Source organism: Cherax quadricarinatus, chromosome 80 (genome assembly GCF_038502225.1).
Source record: "Cherax quadricarinatus isolate ZL_2023a chromosome 80, ASM3850222v1, whole genome shotgun sequence".
Lineage (NCBI taxonomy): Eukaryota > Metazoa > Arthropoda > Malacostraca > Decapoda > Parastacidae > Cherax > Cherax quadricarinatus.
In genome coordinates, this window is record NC_091371.1 from 8,767,462 (window position 1) to 8,787,186 (window position 19,725).

At 42.1% G+C, this 19,725-nt stretch overlaps 1 protein-coding gene across 1 annotated transcript in view; it reads right to left on the reverse strand.

Annotated features, from left to right (window-relative positions):
* Positions 1-14,720, reverse strand: part of LOC128702304 (28S rRNA (cytosine(4447)-C(5))-methyltransferase) — a 30,514-nt gene extending 15,794 nt beyond the window's left edge. Inside the window, exons 1-5 of the mRNA XM_053796487.2 lie at positions 14,497-14,720; positions 3,859-3,981; positions 2,596-2,881; positions 886-1,041; positions 336-528 (exon numbers count right to left, since the gene is read on the reverse strand). Of these exons, the coding sequence (XP_053652462.2) occupies positions 336-528; positions 886-1,041; positions 2,596-2,881; positions 3,859-3,981; positions 14,497-14,581 (843 nt within the window). The 5' untranslated portion in view covers positions 14,582-14,720. The remainder of the gene's footprint in view (positions 1-335; positions 529-885; positions 1,042-2,595; positions 2,882-3,858; positions 3,982-14,496) is intronic.
* Positions 14,721-19,725: the final 5,005 nt, after the last annotated feature.

Sequence of the window (19,725 nt, forward strand, 5' to 3'; positions counted from 1 at the left end):
AATTATAATTAAGCACAACTGTCTCTAAAAATTCACTTAAGGGATATGTTTACAAGTAAAAGTCCTGCAGAACTAGCAACTAGTCTAACTTTTTTTTCATATTGAAGTTGTTTCAGAGACATGTTTTTAATACTGTATATTGTTATAATTTGGTTAATACTGACGTAAGAGAACAGAATAAGTAATGTGGCCTTGGGCAAGCCATTAAGCCAGATCATTGGATAATTTAATTTAATCCTGGTTGCCTTTCATTAAAAAAGTTGGGAAATTGAAATCCACAATTGCAAACTCTGGGAATCTGCATAGACAATATGTTGTACTTAAAACTAGAATACCTTAAGTGTGTTGGTGCGAATTGTGACGGGTCTGGGCGATTCATTGGCTTCTAAAAATTCAATGACTTCTGTAGGACCAAACATGTCTAACAGCTTCTCCATCAAGTAGATGTTGTATGAGTAGTATGTGGAGAGGTCGTTCAGGAAGATGGAGAGGTATTCTGAGCGACTGCGTCCCTCTTCACGCCTTTTGCTGTAAAATACAGTACCACATCATTATACTATTTAAAAATGAGTGCCAAACCACCAGATATAATTAGTGTGTCCAAGGTAAAATTATCAGTGCCTTGCCATTACCATATCAAATGTCTACAATGGATTATATTATTATCCTTTGCTTAATCCATTTATTTTTGGTTTCTCTCATGTTATGCTTATTTAATAAATGGTTTAAGATTGTTCTTAATTCATTTGATCCTTTTCTCTTTACTGGGATAGACATGAAAACTATTTAAGCAAAGAATTCACCTAAAAAACTATAAACTATATCATGGTAATGCCTGAGAAGATTATCCAGGAAGATTAATGTAGTGAGTGAGAAAGACTTTACCTGAAATCAGCAAGTATGAATGCCGTGTCCTTGATTCGAATGTTGATACTGGGTAGGTCTGGGGATTCTTCAAGCTCCTTTAGTACCTCTTCAAGACTTGGAATCTGTATGTGAAGTTTTGCTGCCGACTCCTCCAGGTAGGCATCACCCGCAGCACTGAAGAACATTTCATTAAGACAGCATATTAAAAAAGAGGTTTTAAAATAATTTATGTAGATATGATTGATATTGGCAGTTTGGAGGGATATGTTGTGTGTCTTTATACGTATATGCTTCTAAACTGTTGTATTCTGAGCACCTCTGCAAAAGCAGTGATAATGTGTGAGTGAGGTGAAAGTGCTGAATGATGATGAAAGTATTTTCTTTTTGGGGATTTTCTTTCTTTTTTGGGTCACCCTGCCTCGGTGGGAGACGGCCGACTTGAAGAAAAAAAAAAAGAAAAAAGATTGATATTTTTTTAAAGGAAAGCAATCATGCCAATATGTCAAATATTGTATGCTGAAAATGGTGTAAAATACTAGCAGGTTGCTGAGTAAGATATGTGGAACAGTTTCAACAATAAAGATACCTAACTGCTACACATATGTCTTACTCATCAACATGTCAAATATTATAATGAAATGAATAGTACTTATTGTTTAATACATTTTTTTTTTTTTTCAACAAGTCGGCCGTCTCCCACCGAGGCAGGGTGACCCAAAAAAGAAAGAAAATCCCAAAAAAGAAAATACTTTCATCATCATTCAACACTTTTACCACACTCGCACATTATCACTGTTTTTGCAGAGGTGCTCAGAATACAACAGTTTAGAAGCATACACATATAAAGATACACAACATATCCCTCCACACTGCCAATATCCCAAACCCCTCCTTTAAAGTGCAGGCATTGTACTTCCCATTTCCAGGACTCAAGTCCGACTATATGAAAATAACCGGTTTCCCTGAATCCCTTCACTAAATATTACCCTGCTCACACTCCAACAGATCGTCAGGTCCCAAGTACCATTCGTCTCCATTCACTCCTATCTAACACGCTCACGCACGCTTGACTTAAGAAATCGTAATGACACGATTGCAAATAAACCATACCCCCGGCCGGGATTGAACCCGCGGTCATAGAGTCTCAAAACTCCAGCCCGTCGCGCTAGCCACTAGACCAGCCAGAGGTGCCTGTGCTAACTTTCCTATGGTGTAGAAATATACCTAGTTGGATGAATCTTATTGTGGCTAGCTGGTCTAGTGGCTAGCGCGACGGGCTGGAGTTTTGAGACTCTATGACCGCGGGTTCAATCCCGGCCGGGGGTATGGTTTTTTTCACGCACGCTTGCTGTTTAATACATATCTTTTTTTTTTTTAACACACTGGCCACCTCCCACCAAGCCAGGGCAACCCGAAAAAGAAACACTTTCACCATCATTCACATTATCACTGTCTTGCCAGAGGTGTGCAGATATGACAGTTCAGATGTCCTTCCCAAATACTTTCTTTTGAGTGAAGGCACTGTATGTCCCACCTCCAGGACTCAAATCCGGCTAACTGGTTTCTCTGAATCCCTTCACGAAATATTACCTTGCTCCACTCCAACAACTAATAATATCACTGCATAAGAACATTTGTCAAAAACTTAAAGCTCTCTATAAGAATAAAATGACAGGGAAATATATACAGTAATCAAAATCTTTAGTTAAAAAATAATTTATATCTTACATTTTTGCTTTCTCTTTCCTTTCCAATTTTTGTGATGCCTTTTCTATACTGTTATCAACATCATCCTCATCATCGTCGTCATCATCACCATAATCATCTTTGTCATCTCCGTCACTGTCGCTTTCTTCATTATTGTCCTCTTCCCCGTCACTCTCATCTTTTTCAAATAGAGCAAATTTGGTCTTATTTTGGGGTTGGTTCTTGACCTTCTTCACTCTAGGACTGTCACTCTCTTCCATATCATCAGAAGCCTCTTGGTGCTCCCCCTCACTGTCCAACTTGTCCTCTGAAACACAGATTTCATAAGAGGTCTGTGAATATTTCAAGTCCAAAGATTCATGATAAAAAAAGCATGCATGTAAAAGTATGACTATACTAAACAGTGCTGAATTTGCCAGCCACAGAATAGACAGCAACAGGCAAGAAAGGGTTTTAGAAAATGAAAGTGAAGTATATGGCTGATATAATGAATTACTGTATATGACCCAAAGTAAGCATCATTATATGCATAAAGTACTAACCCATGTCCCACAGTACACGGGGAATAGAAGATAATAGGGTTGGATCCAAGGAAGAGAAGAACAGTTCCAATTATTGGACAAAAAGAATAGTGCTACCAAGGCAGCACCCTCTTGAAGGAGACTGGGGTAAATCAGGTGAGGCTGGTAGAGCAATAAATAACCTGACAAACTAAAAACTTGTTATATAATAAAATGGCACAATATGACGACTGGAACAATGCATAAATAACCCACACATAGAAGAATGAAACTTATGATGACATTTTGGTTTGACTTGTACTATAAACTAATCACACAGAAGCACAAAGGTAAGGAAGCCAACATACATATACAAGAAGGGAGCAGGGCTCGTTCTCCCTGCCGCATCCCTTCTTATATGTATTTATTGGCTCCCTTCCCTTCATGCTTCTATGTGACTAATTAATGGTCCAAGTCAGACTGAAATATCCGTCTCACTCTCCTACAACTTATAGACCTAACATGAATGACATACTATATAGAAATCCTCTGGTTATGCAGAACATTTTGGGTCAGGTTAATATTGTTCCCCAGGATGCAACCCACACCAGTCAACTAATACCTAGGTACCTACTTATTGCTAAGTAAAGCAGGACAGCAAGTGTAAGGAAATATTTGCACCCAAATACTATTACACACCTACGCACAATAAGAAAGGCAGCTAAACGAACAATGGTACAATTTTTATTAGTATGGTCAGATTTCAAATCAATGACCACATTACCTTTATGTGGTGGCAACATCTTGAGTTTCTTCTTTGGTCTTTCATCCTTACTGGTCTCCTTCAGGGCTCGTTTTCTAGCTCGTATCTTTTGACGTCTGCTTAATACCTTTTCTTCTCCATCCGCTGTCAGGGAAAATTAATAGAAATAAGTTGAGACATTCATCAGCTACCAGTCAAGCTACGGGGCACCTAAAATAAGTCTATTCAGGTATAGGTACACAAAGTTACATATTATTATTATAATCAAAAAGAAGCACTAAGCCACAAGGGCTATACAGCGCTGCAGGGTAGGGAAGGAAGCGAGGGTATTGGGCGGCAGAAGGGAGGAGAGATGATCAGTAGGTTACAGAAAACAGCGGGGCAGGGGATAGTACAGGGGTAGAGGGTAGCAAGAGATTGAGGTAGAAAGGGCTGAAGGTATCAGAATTTGTGAAGTCAGTCAGTTGTTGTCAAAAAGTCAATGAGAGAGTCCGGATGAAAGGTGGGTCCATCAGCGAGAAGGGAAGGTAAAGAGAGAGCAGCGGAGCGAAGACGACGACGGAGGTAAATTCTGAGTGCTCGTTGATAAAGTGGGCAGTCCAACAGAATGTGGCTGACTAATAATGGAGCCTGGCAATTCTCACAGAGAGGAGCAGGGCGCTTCTCCATGAGATATCCATGAGTAAGACAAGTATGGCCAATGCGAAGATGAGAGAGAGTAGTCTCCCAACCTCGACACTGGTGATAAGAAGACGGCCAGTAACCTATACTCGGTTTAATAGATTGAAGTTTGTTACCAAGCATAGTAAACCAACGTTGTTGCCAACAGGTGTGAAGGTGGGAAGACACTGCAGCAAAATAGTCCGTAAATGGAATACCTCTATATGAAACTGGTAGGTCATGTACTGCTGACCGCACAGCAGTGTCTGCCTGTTCATTGCCCTGTACGTCAACATGACCAGGGACCCAACAGAAAACAATATCTTTATGCTTGGTAAAGATGCGGCGTAGCCAAAGTTGAATACAGAGGACTAAGGGGTGAGGTGTATCAAATTTCTGTATAGCCTGTAAAGCACTAAGGGAGTCTGAGACAACCACAAATGATGACACAGGCATAGATGTAATACGGATAAGTGCTGCAAGGATGGCATACAATCCAGCAGTAAAAATACTAGCCGAAGAGAGTAAATGCCCTCGTATGATGCTGTCCGGAAACACTGCTGCAAATCCTACGCCGTCAGAAGACTTAGAGCCATCTGTGTACACAGCAATGGCATGAGAATGAGAGTGGAAGTGGTCAAGAAAAAGAGAGCGGGAAGCGACCGTAGACAGTTGGGCTTTCAAGCAAGGGAGAGAGAAAGAACAGACTCGAACAGCTGGAACTTCCCAGGGGGGTAGGGAAAAGTGAGATGCTACATAAACATAGAAAGGTGGTAATTGAAGAGAAGACAAGAGCGAATGAAGGCGAAGAGAGAAGGGACGGAGTAAACAGGGGCGGCGAACAAATAAAGAAGGTCTACTAATATCAGTGACCATTCTATAAATGGAAGGATTGCGGAGATCATGAGAGCGTACATAGTAGCGAAGGCAATGGGCATCACGGCGATCGGATAAGGATGGAACATTCGCTTCTGCATAGAGGCTCTCAACAGGGGAAGAGTGAAAAGCACCAAGGCATAAACGTATTCCTTGGTGATGAATGGGGTTAAGGCTAGAGAGAGTAGCAGGAGATGCCACTGAATAGATCTGGTCACCATAATCAAGTTTCGATAAAATGAGGGTGGAATGTAGGCGAAGGAGGGTTCGACGATCAGCTCCCCATGAAAGACAAGCAAGGGTTTTAAGAAGGTTCAGCCGGCTGTGACAAGTTGCCTTCAGAGAGGTAATGTGAGGTTTCCAGGATAACCTACGATCAAAGAGGAGGCCCAGAAACTTGACTATCACGTTCAGGGATACAGGAGCCATAGAGGTACAAAGGATGATCAGAGATGACAGAGCGTCTAGTGAAAGTAATTTGGTGGGTTTTAGTGATGGAAAATTTAAACCCATGTGTGGTGGCCCAATTGGAAACACGGTCGACCGCATGCTGGAGAGAAACTGTAATGAGGTGACAGTCAGCGCCTGAACAGGCAATAGCGAAGTCATCAACATAGAGTGATGACCAAATATTTGATGGAAGACTAGAGGCCAAATCATTAATAGCAAGGAGAAAAAGTGTTGTGCTCAGAACACATCCCTGGGGGACACCTTCAGCTTGGATAAAGTCTGGGGAGAGCACATTATTAACCTGAACACGGAAATGTCTATCAGTTAAAAAGTTCTTAAGGAAGGATGGTAAATTGCCTCGGAGGCCTAAGGAGTGGGCTTGGGCCAAAATATTATACCTCCAAGTTGTCATATGCCTTCTCAATGTCAAAAAATATGGCAATAACTGAGTGGTTATTCGCAAAGGCATTATGAACATACGCATCTGTTATATCTTGCAGATTGGTTATCCTGTGATATTTAACTATTGTAAGAGAATATGATCATCACTTATTATTATAGCACGAAAGTCCCCGTTTATAGCTAGAATAGAGACTTTCGGCGTTGTATTATTGTATGTTAATATATAAAAAATACCATGGTATTATCCCTATTTTATTATTATTATTATTGTTAGGTAGGATTTCTTATGTTTATAGAGCATAAGTCTTGGAACCATCCAGTGAATTGTTCAATTGTTTATGTCCGGCTGACTGACGTTTGGGTCAGGTGATCCAACCTGATGATGGGTCAACAGACTGGCAGGTAGTCAGTCCGCTCCCTGTTCTAGCCTTGACAACTGATCATATATTGGTTCTCTCTTAGGGTGTACAGTTTGAATGAGTTTGAGAATTAGGCTCTAGAGCTGACTCATAATTGGTTCCTCATTGCTCTGAAAGATTGTTTTGATATTTATATTCTTGGTCAGTTCAGTAATCCATAGAGATACGTCTTCTCAGACAAACTCTTGCTTTCTACTTCCTTTATGGCCGGATTCAAAGGTCTTGTTGAATCTTGTACATTTTGTAGTTTGAGTTTACACAGTCTTGTTAAGACAAAGACGTAAATGTTAGCGAAGACTTAATTACAGGAAGAATAATTAATCTTCCTTATTAATGTGATACTTCCATGATTTTGAACTAAATATATATATTGTAAATTTATTGTACAAAGTATTAAGACATAATATTAGGTACAGAGAGAAAATAAAGTATTGTATTTAAATACTACTTTAATAAATTTGAATATTATTCTATGGAGTTTCCCAGTTGAAATTATTTCCTCTAGACTCTAAAATACCTTTAACTAACTCTGATCCAAAATCTTGTTGCATAAGAAGAAAATAGTAACAGACCACATTCTGAAGTTCTTTATAAAATTTCTTATTCGCAACAGTATCCAAGCGTAGTAAGGGGTCTATGGTAGAACGTCCCTTACGAAAGCCATATTGACGAGTGGAGAGACGGTTGTGTGTCTCTAAATACCACACTAAATGTCTATTTACCAGGCGTTCCATCACTTTGCAAACTGCACTGGTAAGAGCAATGGGACGATAGTGGGAGGCTTCATGTCCCGTAGTGCTTGGTTTGCGGAAAGGGAGAACAATGGCAGATTTCCACAGCTGTGGAAGAACTCCTTGTGACCAAATAAGATTGAAAAGGCATAATAGGACTACAAGGGTTGACTGATGTAAATGTTGTAGCATACGAATATGAATGTCGTCGGGCCCAGCTGTCGATGATCGGCAAGCTGAGAGTGTTGCCTCCAGTTCTTGAAGTGCAAAAGGCACATTATACTGTTCTTCTCTGAGAGAAGAAAAGTCCAAGGGTGCTAACTCTCTGGCAGACTTTGAGGAAAGAAATGAGGGGCATAGATGGAGCCCCTGAGAAATACGAACCAGATGATTGCCAATTTCATTGGCAACATCTAGTGGGTTTGCTATATCAACACTGGCAACCCGCAGAACAGGAGCCGGGTCAGGAGAATATTTACCACTCAGTTTTCGTACTTTTTTCCAGACTGCACTCGTAGAGGAAGCAGAGGTGATGGTGGAGACGTAATCTCGCCAGCAAGTGCGTTTAGCGTCACGGATGACGCGGCAAGCAATCACACGCTTCTGCTTAAAATCAAGAAGTCTCTCCGTGGTTCTATTGTACCGGCACCTGCCCCATGCATCGTGTTTCAAACGTACTGCACGAGCACAAGCAGGAGACCACCAAGGCACACATTTCTGAGAATGCCTGCCCGAAGTTTGGGGTATAGAATGAGAAGCTGCGGTTAAAACGAACGAGGAGAAGAGGTGTAAAAGCTCATCAATGGAGGACGAAGAAGGAACCTCACTAAAAACAGTTAGCTGTGAGTAAAGGTTCCAATTTGCCTGATCAAATTGCCAGCGTGGGATACGAAGAGGTGGTGAATATGAAGGGGAAGTAAGAATGATTGGGAAATGATCGCTGTCATGTAAATCCGGGAGAACAGACCAGGTGAAGTCTAATGCGGCGGAGGAAGAGCAGACAGAGATCGATGCAAGAAAGAGCATGAGTCCGAGGATCAAAATGGGTGCGAGTACCTGTATTTAAAACATGGAGGGGGTGGGTAGCAAGAAAAGCCTCTAACTGAATGCCACGGGAATCACAGTGAGACCCCCCAGAGGAAATGATGGGCATTAAAATCGCCAAGTAACAGAAGCGGTGGCGGTAATGACGAAACAAGAAAGGCAATATACGGAATAGATAATGCCTGAGGAGAGAGATATAAAGAACAGAGCGTATACCACCTATGCAAGTGGATATGGGCTGCTGTGTAATGCAGCTAAGTATGAACAAATAGCTGATGGTACGGAATATCAGTGCGTAGAAGAAGGGCACTTTCATTAAAGGTCCCATCAGGAAAAGGATCTGAAGAATACAATAAATTATAGCCCGAGATGGGATAGATAACAGCAGAGTGTAATTTTGGTTCCTGTAAGCAAACACCAACAGGGGAAAACTGGGAGAGTAACATCTGAAGCTCACCCCGATTACCCCTGAGGCCGTGTATATTCCACTGTAAATAGGCCATGACTGGCAATGATTAAGATACCTGAAATCCCCAGGTAAGGGTTCCTACGGACTAGAGGGGTTAGAAAAGTCCACATGCGGAGGCAGCGGAAAACGGTCAAGTAGCAAAGGAATGGTGCGCTGTGAAGAAAGAAGTTGCGCAGATGGAGGAGAGGAGAGAGAAGGAACAGAGGGTGGATCAGTGTCCATTGATGGTTTGGTCTCTGCAATATATTGAGAGATTGCTTCAAGTATTTCGGAATTCAGAGACGTTGTATGGGAGACAATATTGGAGATGGTAGGGGGAGGATGAGTAAAGATTGGAACTGTAATGGACTGTACCAAGGTAGGGGGGGGGGGGCAAAAGGGTGGAGGGAACTGGAGTAGAAGTGTGGAAGGGTACAGAAGAGGCAGAAACCTGGGAGGTGGCAGAAGAGGAAGAAACTTGGGAGGGAACAGGGGAGGAAGGTACAGTACGAGGAGGAGGGTGAACCTCTACACTTGTAATAGAGCCAGTGAGAGGGGAAGAACCAGGTACAGAGACAGGGAAGGTAAAATGAGGAGGTGGAAGAAGGGAAGGAGGGGTTAAAGGACCTTTTTTTGACTTCTGAGAAGTAGAGGGACGATTGCGAGGAGGTGTCGTACGAGATCTCGCCGATACTGAGGCTTGTGAGGGAGAACATGAAGAAGCGAGAACAGACTGAGGCGTTGAAGTAGGGACGTCTGAGCCTAGGACAGCAAAAGAATTAGATACAGAGTGACTATGGGAGAGGTAACCACAGAGGAGGCTGCAGAAGATGGGACCCCAGAAGTGGGGGGACATTTTGAAACACGGGAATAAGAAACACGAGGTAGTCTCCCTTGGAGGCGGAGATGAGAAACTGCCATGGCATAAGGGAGACCTTCTGCCTCTTTGAGGTAACGGATTTCCCGCTCATTTAAGTAGACTTGGCAACAGCGAGAGTACGAAGGGTGAGCCTCATGACAATTAAGGCAAGAGGGAGGTCGATTGCAAGCCGTATTAGAATGGTCATCAGCACCAAAGACTGGGCATTCGGCTATGGATCTGCAATATTTTGCTGGATGGCCAAATCGCCAGCAATTTCTACACTGTTGCGGTGTAGGGATCACCTTTCGAGCTTGTAACCGATGTCCTGCTACATAAACTGAGGATGGGAGTTCATGGCTGTCAAAAGTTAAACGAGTCACATTGCTAGGGTATCGTCTCCGCCCGCGGGCAGGAAGAACATAAGCGTCTACCTTGAGGATTGGGAGATCTTGGAGTTCCAGCTGTTCAAGAATGTCATTGCCACATGTCTGGAAATTTTGTTGAACTATGGTATGGGGCAGAACGACGGTACCACTACAAGAATTGAGGGAATGATGTTTTTCAATAGTGACAGGAACAGTATCGATATGGGAAAGAAGAGAAAGATCATGAGCTTGAGTAGCATTCTGTACAGTGATGATGCATGTACCGCTCTTAAGAGCATGAAAAGAAATATCTTTACCAACATGGCGTATGAGTGCCTTGCCAATACTGTGGTCGGAAAGATAGGCAGTAGAGGAAGTTGGTCGTAAAGTGAAGAATTTAGTCCATTGTGCATTCTGAAACTGAGCATGGAAAGGGAATGCAGGACGTGTCGATCTTTTCTGAGAAGAACGAGAAGGTGGAGAAGTATCATCAGCAGGTAATTGTCGTTGGCATTTAGGCGTGGGACCAGAGCTGGTCCGACGTGGAACGGGCCGGCGATTCGAAAATTGCCACACCGTAGAGGGAGAGGCCGGAAGCATAGTCAAAGGAGAGCAGAGGTCAGATAAATCGAAGGAGTCAGTTGAGACCTCAGTACCTGAAGCGGGCAAGGAAACAGTACCGGCAAGAGGTACAGAGGCATGAGGAGTGTCCGAAGAGTGTTTCAAAGATGAGGCGGGGTCAGAACGAGGTGCAGTATCAAGAAGGGGCCCGGGGATATCAGGTTCATGGACTGGGGCTGCCATGGTTAGGTTACTTCTTTCTTTTTGTTTTTAAGAAAAAAAAGAAAGAAAAGAAAAATAAAAAAAAAGAATAAAAAAGGGGGGACCGGGGAGGGATAGTTCCTAGGAGGAATGAATGGGCCAGAAATCTCCCTCCGTGCCCAAGAGGACCTCAGCACCGCTAGTAGAGTAGATGCAGCATGGAACCCGTGCCATACCCTACCCATCATGCCAGTAAACCAGCAATCCGGGATAGCAACCTCACATCTGCCGAGCTACCTCGGTAGACAAAAGAGAGGGCGGCCGGATATCTGCCACAAAGCATACCTCCTTCAGCCACCACCCCTGGAATCCGAAAGGTGGCTTCCAGAGATACACCCGTCGCCCGAGACACACCCAAAGCCACCCTCCGGGGTACCAGAGAGGGATCGGGACATCCCCAGGCAATCCAGATTCCACGGCAAACTATGCCACCGCCAAGAACCTCAGCGGAATGGGATGGACCCCGGTACCCTTTCCCATACCTAGGAACTAGCATGCCTGTGGGAAAAAATCCCAAAGGCCAAAAAGGAAGGGCAAAAGGGAGGGGAGGGAGGAGGAGGAGAAGGAAAGGAAAAAGGGGAGGATGGGATAGGGAAGGGGGGATTGGGGGGTAATTAGGTTCGGTCTGAGGAAGAAGACTGACAGGTCTAATTCCTCGGACCAAGAGCCTCTTCACCGCGCCAAGGAGCCCCCCTTGAAGAGGACAAAGTTACATAAATTATCATACATAGCCCGGTAAATTACCCAGGATAACTCCCAGAAAAAAGGTCAAGGTTAACCCCCTGAAAAAAGTTAAGAATAAGCCCCCAAAAAAGGTCAAGGATAACCCCCAAAAAAAGGTCAAGCATAACCCACTGAAAGGTCAAGGATAACCCCCCCGAAAAAAGGTCAAAGTGACCTAATTTCCATTGGAGTTCTTGTAGGCTTATTCAGGTACAGGCATGCAAATAGTTACAAAAATTATCATACATATCAGCATATGTATGATAATGTAATGAATGATGATGTAAAGAGAGTAGTAAGGGAGAAAAAGTTAGCATACGAGAAGTTTTTACAAAGTAGAAGTGATGCAAGGAGGGAAGAGTATATGGAGAAAAAGAGAGAGGTTAAGAGAGTGGTGAAGCAATGTAAAAAGAGAGCAAATGAGAGAGTGGGTGAGCTGTTATCAACAAATTTTGTTGAAAATAAGAAAAAGTTTTGGAGTGAGATTAACAAGTTAAGGAAGCCTAGAGAACAAATGGATTTGTCAGTTAAAAATAGGAGAGGAGAGTTATTAAATGGAGAGTTAGAGGTATTGGGAAGATGGAGGGAATATTTTGAGGAATTGTTAAATGTTGATGAAGATAGGGAAGCTGTGATTTCGTGTATAGGGCAAGGAGGAATAACATCTTGTAGGAGTGAGGAAGAGCCAGTTGTGAGTGTGGGGGAAGTTCGTGAGGCAGTAGGTAAAATGAAAGGGGGTAAGGCAGCCGGGATTGATGGGATAAAGATAGAAATGTTAAAAGCAGGTGGGGATATAGTTTTGGAGTGGTTGGTGCAATTATTTAATAAATGTATGGAAGAGGGTAAGGTACCTAGGGATTGGCAGAGAGCATGCATAGTTCCTTTGTATAAAGGCAAAGGGGATAAAAGAGAGTGCAAAAATTATAGGGGGATAAGTCTGTTGAGTGTACCTGGTAAAGTGTATGGTAGAGTTATAATTGAAAGAATTAAGAGTAAGACGGAGAATAGGATAGCAGATGAACAAGGAGGCTTTAGGAAAGGTAGGGGGTGTGTGGACCAGGTGTTTACAGTGAAACATATAAGTGAACAGTATTTAGATAAGGCTAAAGAGGTCTTTGTGGCATTTATGGATTTGGAAAAGGCGTATGACAGGGTGGATAGGGGGGCAATGTGGCAGATGTTGCAAGTGTATGGTGTAGGAGGTAGGTTACTGAAAGCAGTGAAGAGTTTTTACGAGGATAGTGAGGCTCAAGTTAGAGTATGTAGAAAAGAGGGAAATTTTTTCCCAGTAAAAGTAGGCCTTAGACAAGGATGTGTGATGTCACCGTGGTTGTTTAATATATTTATAGATGGGGTTGTAAGAGAAGTAAATGCGAGGGTCTTGGCAAGAGGCGTGGAGTTAAAAGATAAAGAATCACACACAGGGTGGGAGTTGTCACAGCTGCTCTTTGCTGATGACACTGTGCTCTTGGGAGATTCTGAAGAGAAGCTGCAGAGATTGGTGGATGAATTTGGTAGGGTGTGCAAAAGAAGAAAATTAAAGGTGAATACAGGAAAGAGTAAGGTTATGAGGATAACAAAAAGATTAGGTGATGAAAGATTGAATATCAGATTGGAGGGAGAGAGTATGGAGGAGGTGAACGTATTCAGATATTTGGGAGTGGACGTGTCAGCGGATGGGTCTATGAAAGATGAGGTGAATCATAGAATTGATGAGGGAAAAAGAGTGAGTGGTGCACTTAGGAGTCTGTGGAGACAGAGAACTTTGTCCTTGGAGGCAAAGAGGGGAATGTATGAGAGTATAGTTTTACCAACGCTCTTATATGGGTGTGAAGCATGGGTGATGAATGTTGCAGCAAGGAGAAGGCTGGAGGCAGTGGAGATGTCATGTCTGAGGGCAATGTGTGGTGTGAATATAATGCAGAGAATTCGTAGTTTGGAAGTTAGGAGGAGGTGCGGGATTACCAAAACTGTTGTCCAGAGGGCTGAGGAAGGGTTGTTGAGGTGGTTCGGACATGTAGAGAGAATGGAGCGAAACAGAATAACTTCAAGAGTGTATCAGTCTGTAGTGGAAGGAAGGCGGGGTAGGGGTCCGCCTAGGAAGGGTTGGAGGGAGGGGGTAAAGGAGGTTTTGTGTGCGAGGGGCTTGGACTTCCAGCAGGCATGCGTGAGCGTGTTTGATAGGAGTGAATGGAGACAAATGGTTTTTAATACTTGACGTGCTGTCGGAGTGTGAGCAAAGTAACATTTATGAAGGGGTTCAGAGAAACCGGCAGGCCGGACTTGAGTCCTGGAGATGGGAAGTACAGTGCCTGCACTCTGAAGTAGGGGTGTTAATGTTGCAGTTTAAAAACTGTAGTGTAAAGCACCCTTCTGGCAAGACAGTGATGGAGTGAATGATGGTGAAAGTTTTTCTTTTTCGGGCCACCCTGCCTTGGTGGGAATCGGCCAGTGTGATAATAATAAAAAATAATCAGCATATGTGTAAATTACCCAGGATAACTCCCAGAAATAAGGTCAAGGATAACCCCCTGAAAAAAGGTCAAAGTGACCTAATTTCCATTGTTAATAAGTATAATCAGGTACAGGCATGCAAATAGTTACAAAAATTATCATACATATCACCATATGTGTATTATTATTATTATAATCAAGGGGAAGCGCTAAACCCGTAGGATTATACAGCGCCTGTGGAGGGATGTGGAAGGTATTCAGGCTTAATTCAAGGAACTGGAGCACAGATCCAATTCCCTGAATCAAGAGCCCCTCACCAGCAACCATATGTGTAAACTACCCAGGATACCCCCCAAAAAAGGTCAAAGTTCCCTTATTTCCAGTAAAGACCTTATTAACTCACCATTATTGAAGACTGGCACTGGCTGCTTCCTGGCCTTCCTTCCCGGTCCTCTCTTAGCCTTCTGGTAGTCTGCCTTCCTTCCCATCTTTATTTACCAGCACTAGAGCGTTCCCACACAACCCTCGTGGGCACCAATACACAAGACCAGAAGGTAGAGTCAAGGAGAGAGAGTGAGATAATGTGAGTTACCACACTGGCGACCGTGGCGCCACCAACACTACTCTCACAACTTTGTTATTTACAGGGGTAACCACTCTAAAATTGTAAGTGGAGTAAAGTAGGTAAGTAATTCAATTCAGTTCAATTCAAAGTTTATTCTCTATAAGGATTACAATGCTGAGTTTACAGAATTTGGTTATTGTGTGGTTTACATGTAGTAAAATAATGATTACAGAGTGTACCACTAGAACACCTAGCATGGCTAGGCATTTCGGGCAGACTTAGTTTAATTCTTAATTTTAAAATATTACAAATTATGAGGTAAGTTGGTATTATGGCTAAGTGTCTAAATACTAGTTTGTGAGTTTAGCAATGTGAATGCTTTTGTTTTGGCACAGTACATAGTTTCAGTATTGGAGTATTACAGGATTCATTATTTTAAGATTGAGGTTAATATTTCTGTTTATGGTCAAATGGGTGAGTGAGTGTAAGTGTGAACCACCAGGTGGTATTCGTGTAGTTAGTTGATGGGGTGTATCAGGGAGATAAGATGTTTTCTAATGGTAGTTTTGAAGGTGATGAATGTGTCTGCAGTTCTAGAGTTCTCAGGTAGGGTGTTCCAGATTTTAAGGCCTTTGACATACATTGAATTTTTGTAAAGGTTTAGTCGGACACGGGGAATGTCGTAGAGATGTTTGTGTCTGGTGTTATGCCTGTGGGTTCTGTCACAACTGTCAAGAAAGCATTTTAGGTCAAGGCTGAGTTTAAGGTCCTGTAGATGTAGATTGCACAGTAGTAAGTGTGGATGTACTGAACTGGGAGTAAGTTTAGATCTATGAAGAGTGGGGGGGTGTGTTGCCAGGGATGGGATTTAGTGATTATTCTTACTGCAGCTTTTTGTTGGGTTATTATTGGCTTTAGGTGTGTTGCTGCAGTTGATCCCCAAGCACAAATAGCATAGGTGAGGTATGGATAAATGAGTGAGTGGTATAGTGTGAGAAGGGCATTTTGCGGCACGTCGTATCGTATCTTGGAGAGGATCCCAACCGTTTTGGATACTTTTTTGGTTATGTGTTGGATATGGGTGCTGAAATTCAGGTTGTTGTCAAGGTATAGGCCTAGGAATTTGCCCTCATTATGTCTGGTAATTAGAGTGTTGTCGATCTTAATGTTAATTTGCGCATCTCCTGCTCTGCTACCAAACATAATATAGTAGGTTTTGTCAGTGTTAAGCGTAAGTTTATTGGCTGTCATCCAAGTCGATATTTTGATCAGCTCCTCATTAACAATGGTGTTGAGGGTGGCAAGATTAGGGTGAGAGATGACATAAGTCGTGTCGTCAGCAAAGAGAATGGGTTTCAGGTGTTGGGATACGTTTGGAAGATCATTGATGTATATGAGGAAGAGCAGGGGACCAAGGACACTTCCCTGCGGAACTCCAGTATCAAGTGGCCGTGTTGTTGATGCTGTGTCTTTAATGGTGACATACTGATACCTATTAGTAAGGTAAGATTTGAAATAAGCAAGCGCATGGCCTCTTATACCGTAATGATCAAGTTTGTGGAGTAGGATGTCGTGGTCTACTGTGTCAAAAGCTTTTCTTAGGTCAATAAAAATTCCTAGTGGATATTCCTTATTTTCCAATGCTGTGTAAAGCAGATCTAGCATTTTTATGATTGCATCATTAGTGCTTTTATTTTTCCTGAATTCAAATTGGCAGGGGTTAAGTATGTTTTGTGACGTTATAAATGAATATAGTCTCCTGTGCACGAGTTTCTCAGATTTTGGATAGCAATGGTAAGTTTGATATTGGCCTATAGTTGTTTAAGTCTGTAGGGTCACCACCTTTATGTATTGGTGTAGCCCTTGCCATCTTGAGTAGTTTCGGGAAGGTGCTAGTTTCTAGTGACTTGTTAAAAAGTAATGAAATAGCATGCGAAAAAAAAAAACAGACAATGGTTATAAATGACCATAATTTTTAAAGGGGTGGACCGGTAAGCCAGCGGAAGGCCTCGGTCAGATGACCAAAAGCTCCAAAGGCGGGTCATCATCTGACTAAGACCCGCGTCAGGAAACATTTGTCATGTTTCCTGACGAACCTTACCTAACCTAACCTAGCATGCGAAAGGACATGGGCCGCTCGCTTGTACAGTAATGGTGGGACATGAGACAGATTCCCTGAGTTATTTTTAAGTGACTTTATAATCTCGGTGACTTCCGTGGGCTTAGTTGGTGCAAGATAGAAGGAATTTGGGAAATTCCCATCTAGGTAGTCCCCGGCATGGGCATTGGTATGTGGGATTTTATTGGCGAGATTAGATCCTATGGTGAGTAAAGTAGGTAAGTAAAGTGAGTAAAGTACGTAATTAAAATGAGTAAAGTAGGTAAGTAAAGTGAGTAAAGTAGGTAAGTAAAGTGAGTAAAGTAGGTAAGCAAAGTGAGTAAAGTAGGTAATTAAAGTGAGTAAAGTAGGTAAGTAAAGTAGGTAAGTAAAGTGAGTAAAGTAGGTAAGCAAAGTGAGTAAAGTAGGTAATTAAAGTGAGTAAAGTAGGTAAGCAAAGTGAGTAAAGTAGGTAATTAAAGTGAGTAAAGTAGGTAAGCAAAGTGAGTAAAGTAGGTAAGTAAAGTGAGTAAAGTAGGTAAGTAAAGTAGGTAAGCAAAGTGAGTAAAGTAGGTAAGTAAAGTGAGTAAAGTAGGTAAGCAAAGTGAGTAAAGTAGGTAAACAAAGTGAGTAAAGTAGGTAAGTAAAGTGAGTAAAGTAGGTAAGTAAAGTGAGTAAAGTAGGTAAGCAAAGTGAGTAAAGTAGGTAAGTAAAGTGAGTAAAGTAGGTAAGTAAAGTAAGTGAGTAAAGTAGGTAAGTGAGTAAAGTAGGTAAGTAAAGTGAATAAAGTAAGATAAGATTTCGTTCGGATTTTTAACCCCGGAGGGTCAGCCACCCAGGATAACCCAAGAAAGTCAGTGCGTCATTGATGACTGTCTAACTTATTTCCATTGGGGTCCTTAATCTTGTCCCCCAGGATGCGACCCACACCAGTCGACTAACACCCAGGTACCTATTTGCTGCTAGGTGAACAGGACAACAGGTGTAAGGAAACGTGTCGAAATGTTTCCACCCGCCGGGAATCGAACCCGGACCTTCCGTGTGTGAAGCGGGAGCTTTAGCCACCAGGCCACCGGCCTGTAAAGTGAATAAAGTAGGTAAGTAAAGTAAGCGAGTAGAGTAAGTGAGTAAAGTAGGTAAGTAAAGTGAATAAAGTAGGTAAGTAAAGTAGGTAAGTAAAGTAAGTGAATAAAGTAAGTAAGTAAAGTAAGTGAGTAAAGTAATAAAGTAAGTGAGTAAAGTAGGTAAGTAAAGTGAGTAAAGTAAACAAAGTAAGTGAGTAAAGTAAGTAAAGTGAGCTGCTATGTATGATAATTCTATGTAACTGCATTTGTGCATACCTGAATAAACTTACTTACTTACTTACTTATTAAGTAAAGTAAGTGAGATGATCAAACTAAATGCAAATTATGTGCTCAGGCATCTGGTCACTGTCTTGAACACTATGTGCTTAATTGTCCACTTATTGAGGAATACAGAGACAGACAGTATAATAACCTATGTGACATGTCAAGATATCTTATTAATGAAAATAAGATACCAGATATACTAAGCAAATTTCCTAAATTTGCTTGTAACAGATAAGTGAAGTATAGATATATAGATACAAATCCATATGTACACCTGTTAACTCTTTTGGAGTCTAGTTCCTGGGCCTTTTGTGTACCCATATGTTTTTGTACAATTAACATACATAGGATGGGTATGGGGTGCCCAATATGGGGTACCCAATATGGGGTGCCTAATATGGGGTGCCCAATATGGGGTGCCCAATATGGGGTGCCCAATATAGGGTGCCCAATATGGGGTGCCCAATAAACTTAGGTGGCAAAATCTAAATCTAAAAGTGAAGCAGTAAGAAAAGTTAGTGAGTAAAGTAAGTTAAGTAAGCAAGTAAGCTTTGTTTAGGCACAGGTACAGTTATCATACATAGTGTAAATTACCCAGGATAACCCAAAAAAAAAGTCTGACAAAGTGACTTATTTCCATTGGGGTCCTTGTATTTCCAATAGAAATAAATCACTTTGTATTTTTTAGGTCATGCTGTGTAATTTTCACTGTACGATAATTGTACATATGTGAACTTGTGCCCAAATAAACTTATTTAGTCAATGTATTTCCAATGGGACATTGTATTTCCATTAGGGTCCTTATATTTCCATTGGGGTCCTTGTATTTCTATTGAGGTCCTTGTATTTCCATTGGAGTCCTTGTATTTCCATTGGGGTCCTTGTATTTCCATTGGGGTCCTTGTATTTCCATTGGAGTCCTTGTATTTCCATTGGAGCCCTTGTCTTTCCATTGGGGTCCTTGTCTTTCCATTGGGGTCCTTGTATTTCCATTGGGGTCCCTGTATTTCCATTGGAGTCCTTGTATTTCCATTGGAGCCCTTGTCTTTCTATTGGGGTCCTTGTATTTCAATTGGAGTCCTTGTATTTCCATTGGAGCCCTTGTCTTTCCATTGGGGTCCTTGTATTTCCATTGGAGTCCTTGTATTTCCATTGGAGTCCTTGTCTTTCCATTGGGGTCCTTGTATTTCCATTGGGGTCCTTGTATTTCCATTGGGGTCCTTGTATTTCCATTGGGGTCCTTGTATTTCCATTGGGGTCCTTGTATTTCCATTGGGGTCCTTGTATTTCCATTGGGGTCCTTGTATTTCCATTGGGGTCCTTGTATTTCCATTGGGGTCCTTGTATTTCCATTGGGGTCCTTGTATTTCCATTGGAGTCCTTGTATTTCCACTGGAGTTCTTTTATTTCCATTGGCGTCATTTTATTTCCATTGGCGTCATTTTATTTCCCCATGAAAAATGTTTATTCTGAGGCTATGGGTCCCCATATGCAAGAAGCGTGAACAAGCGGGGGGAGTTGAATGATAGCTCTAGGCCTCTCGTGTTGCAATCAACACATCACCAGGAGCTTACAATGTTGCAGAAATGAGTAAGAGATCTCAGCAGCTTCGTTCCCCCA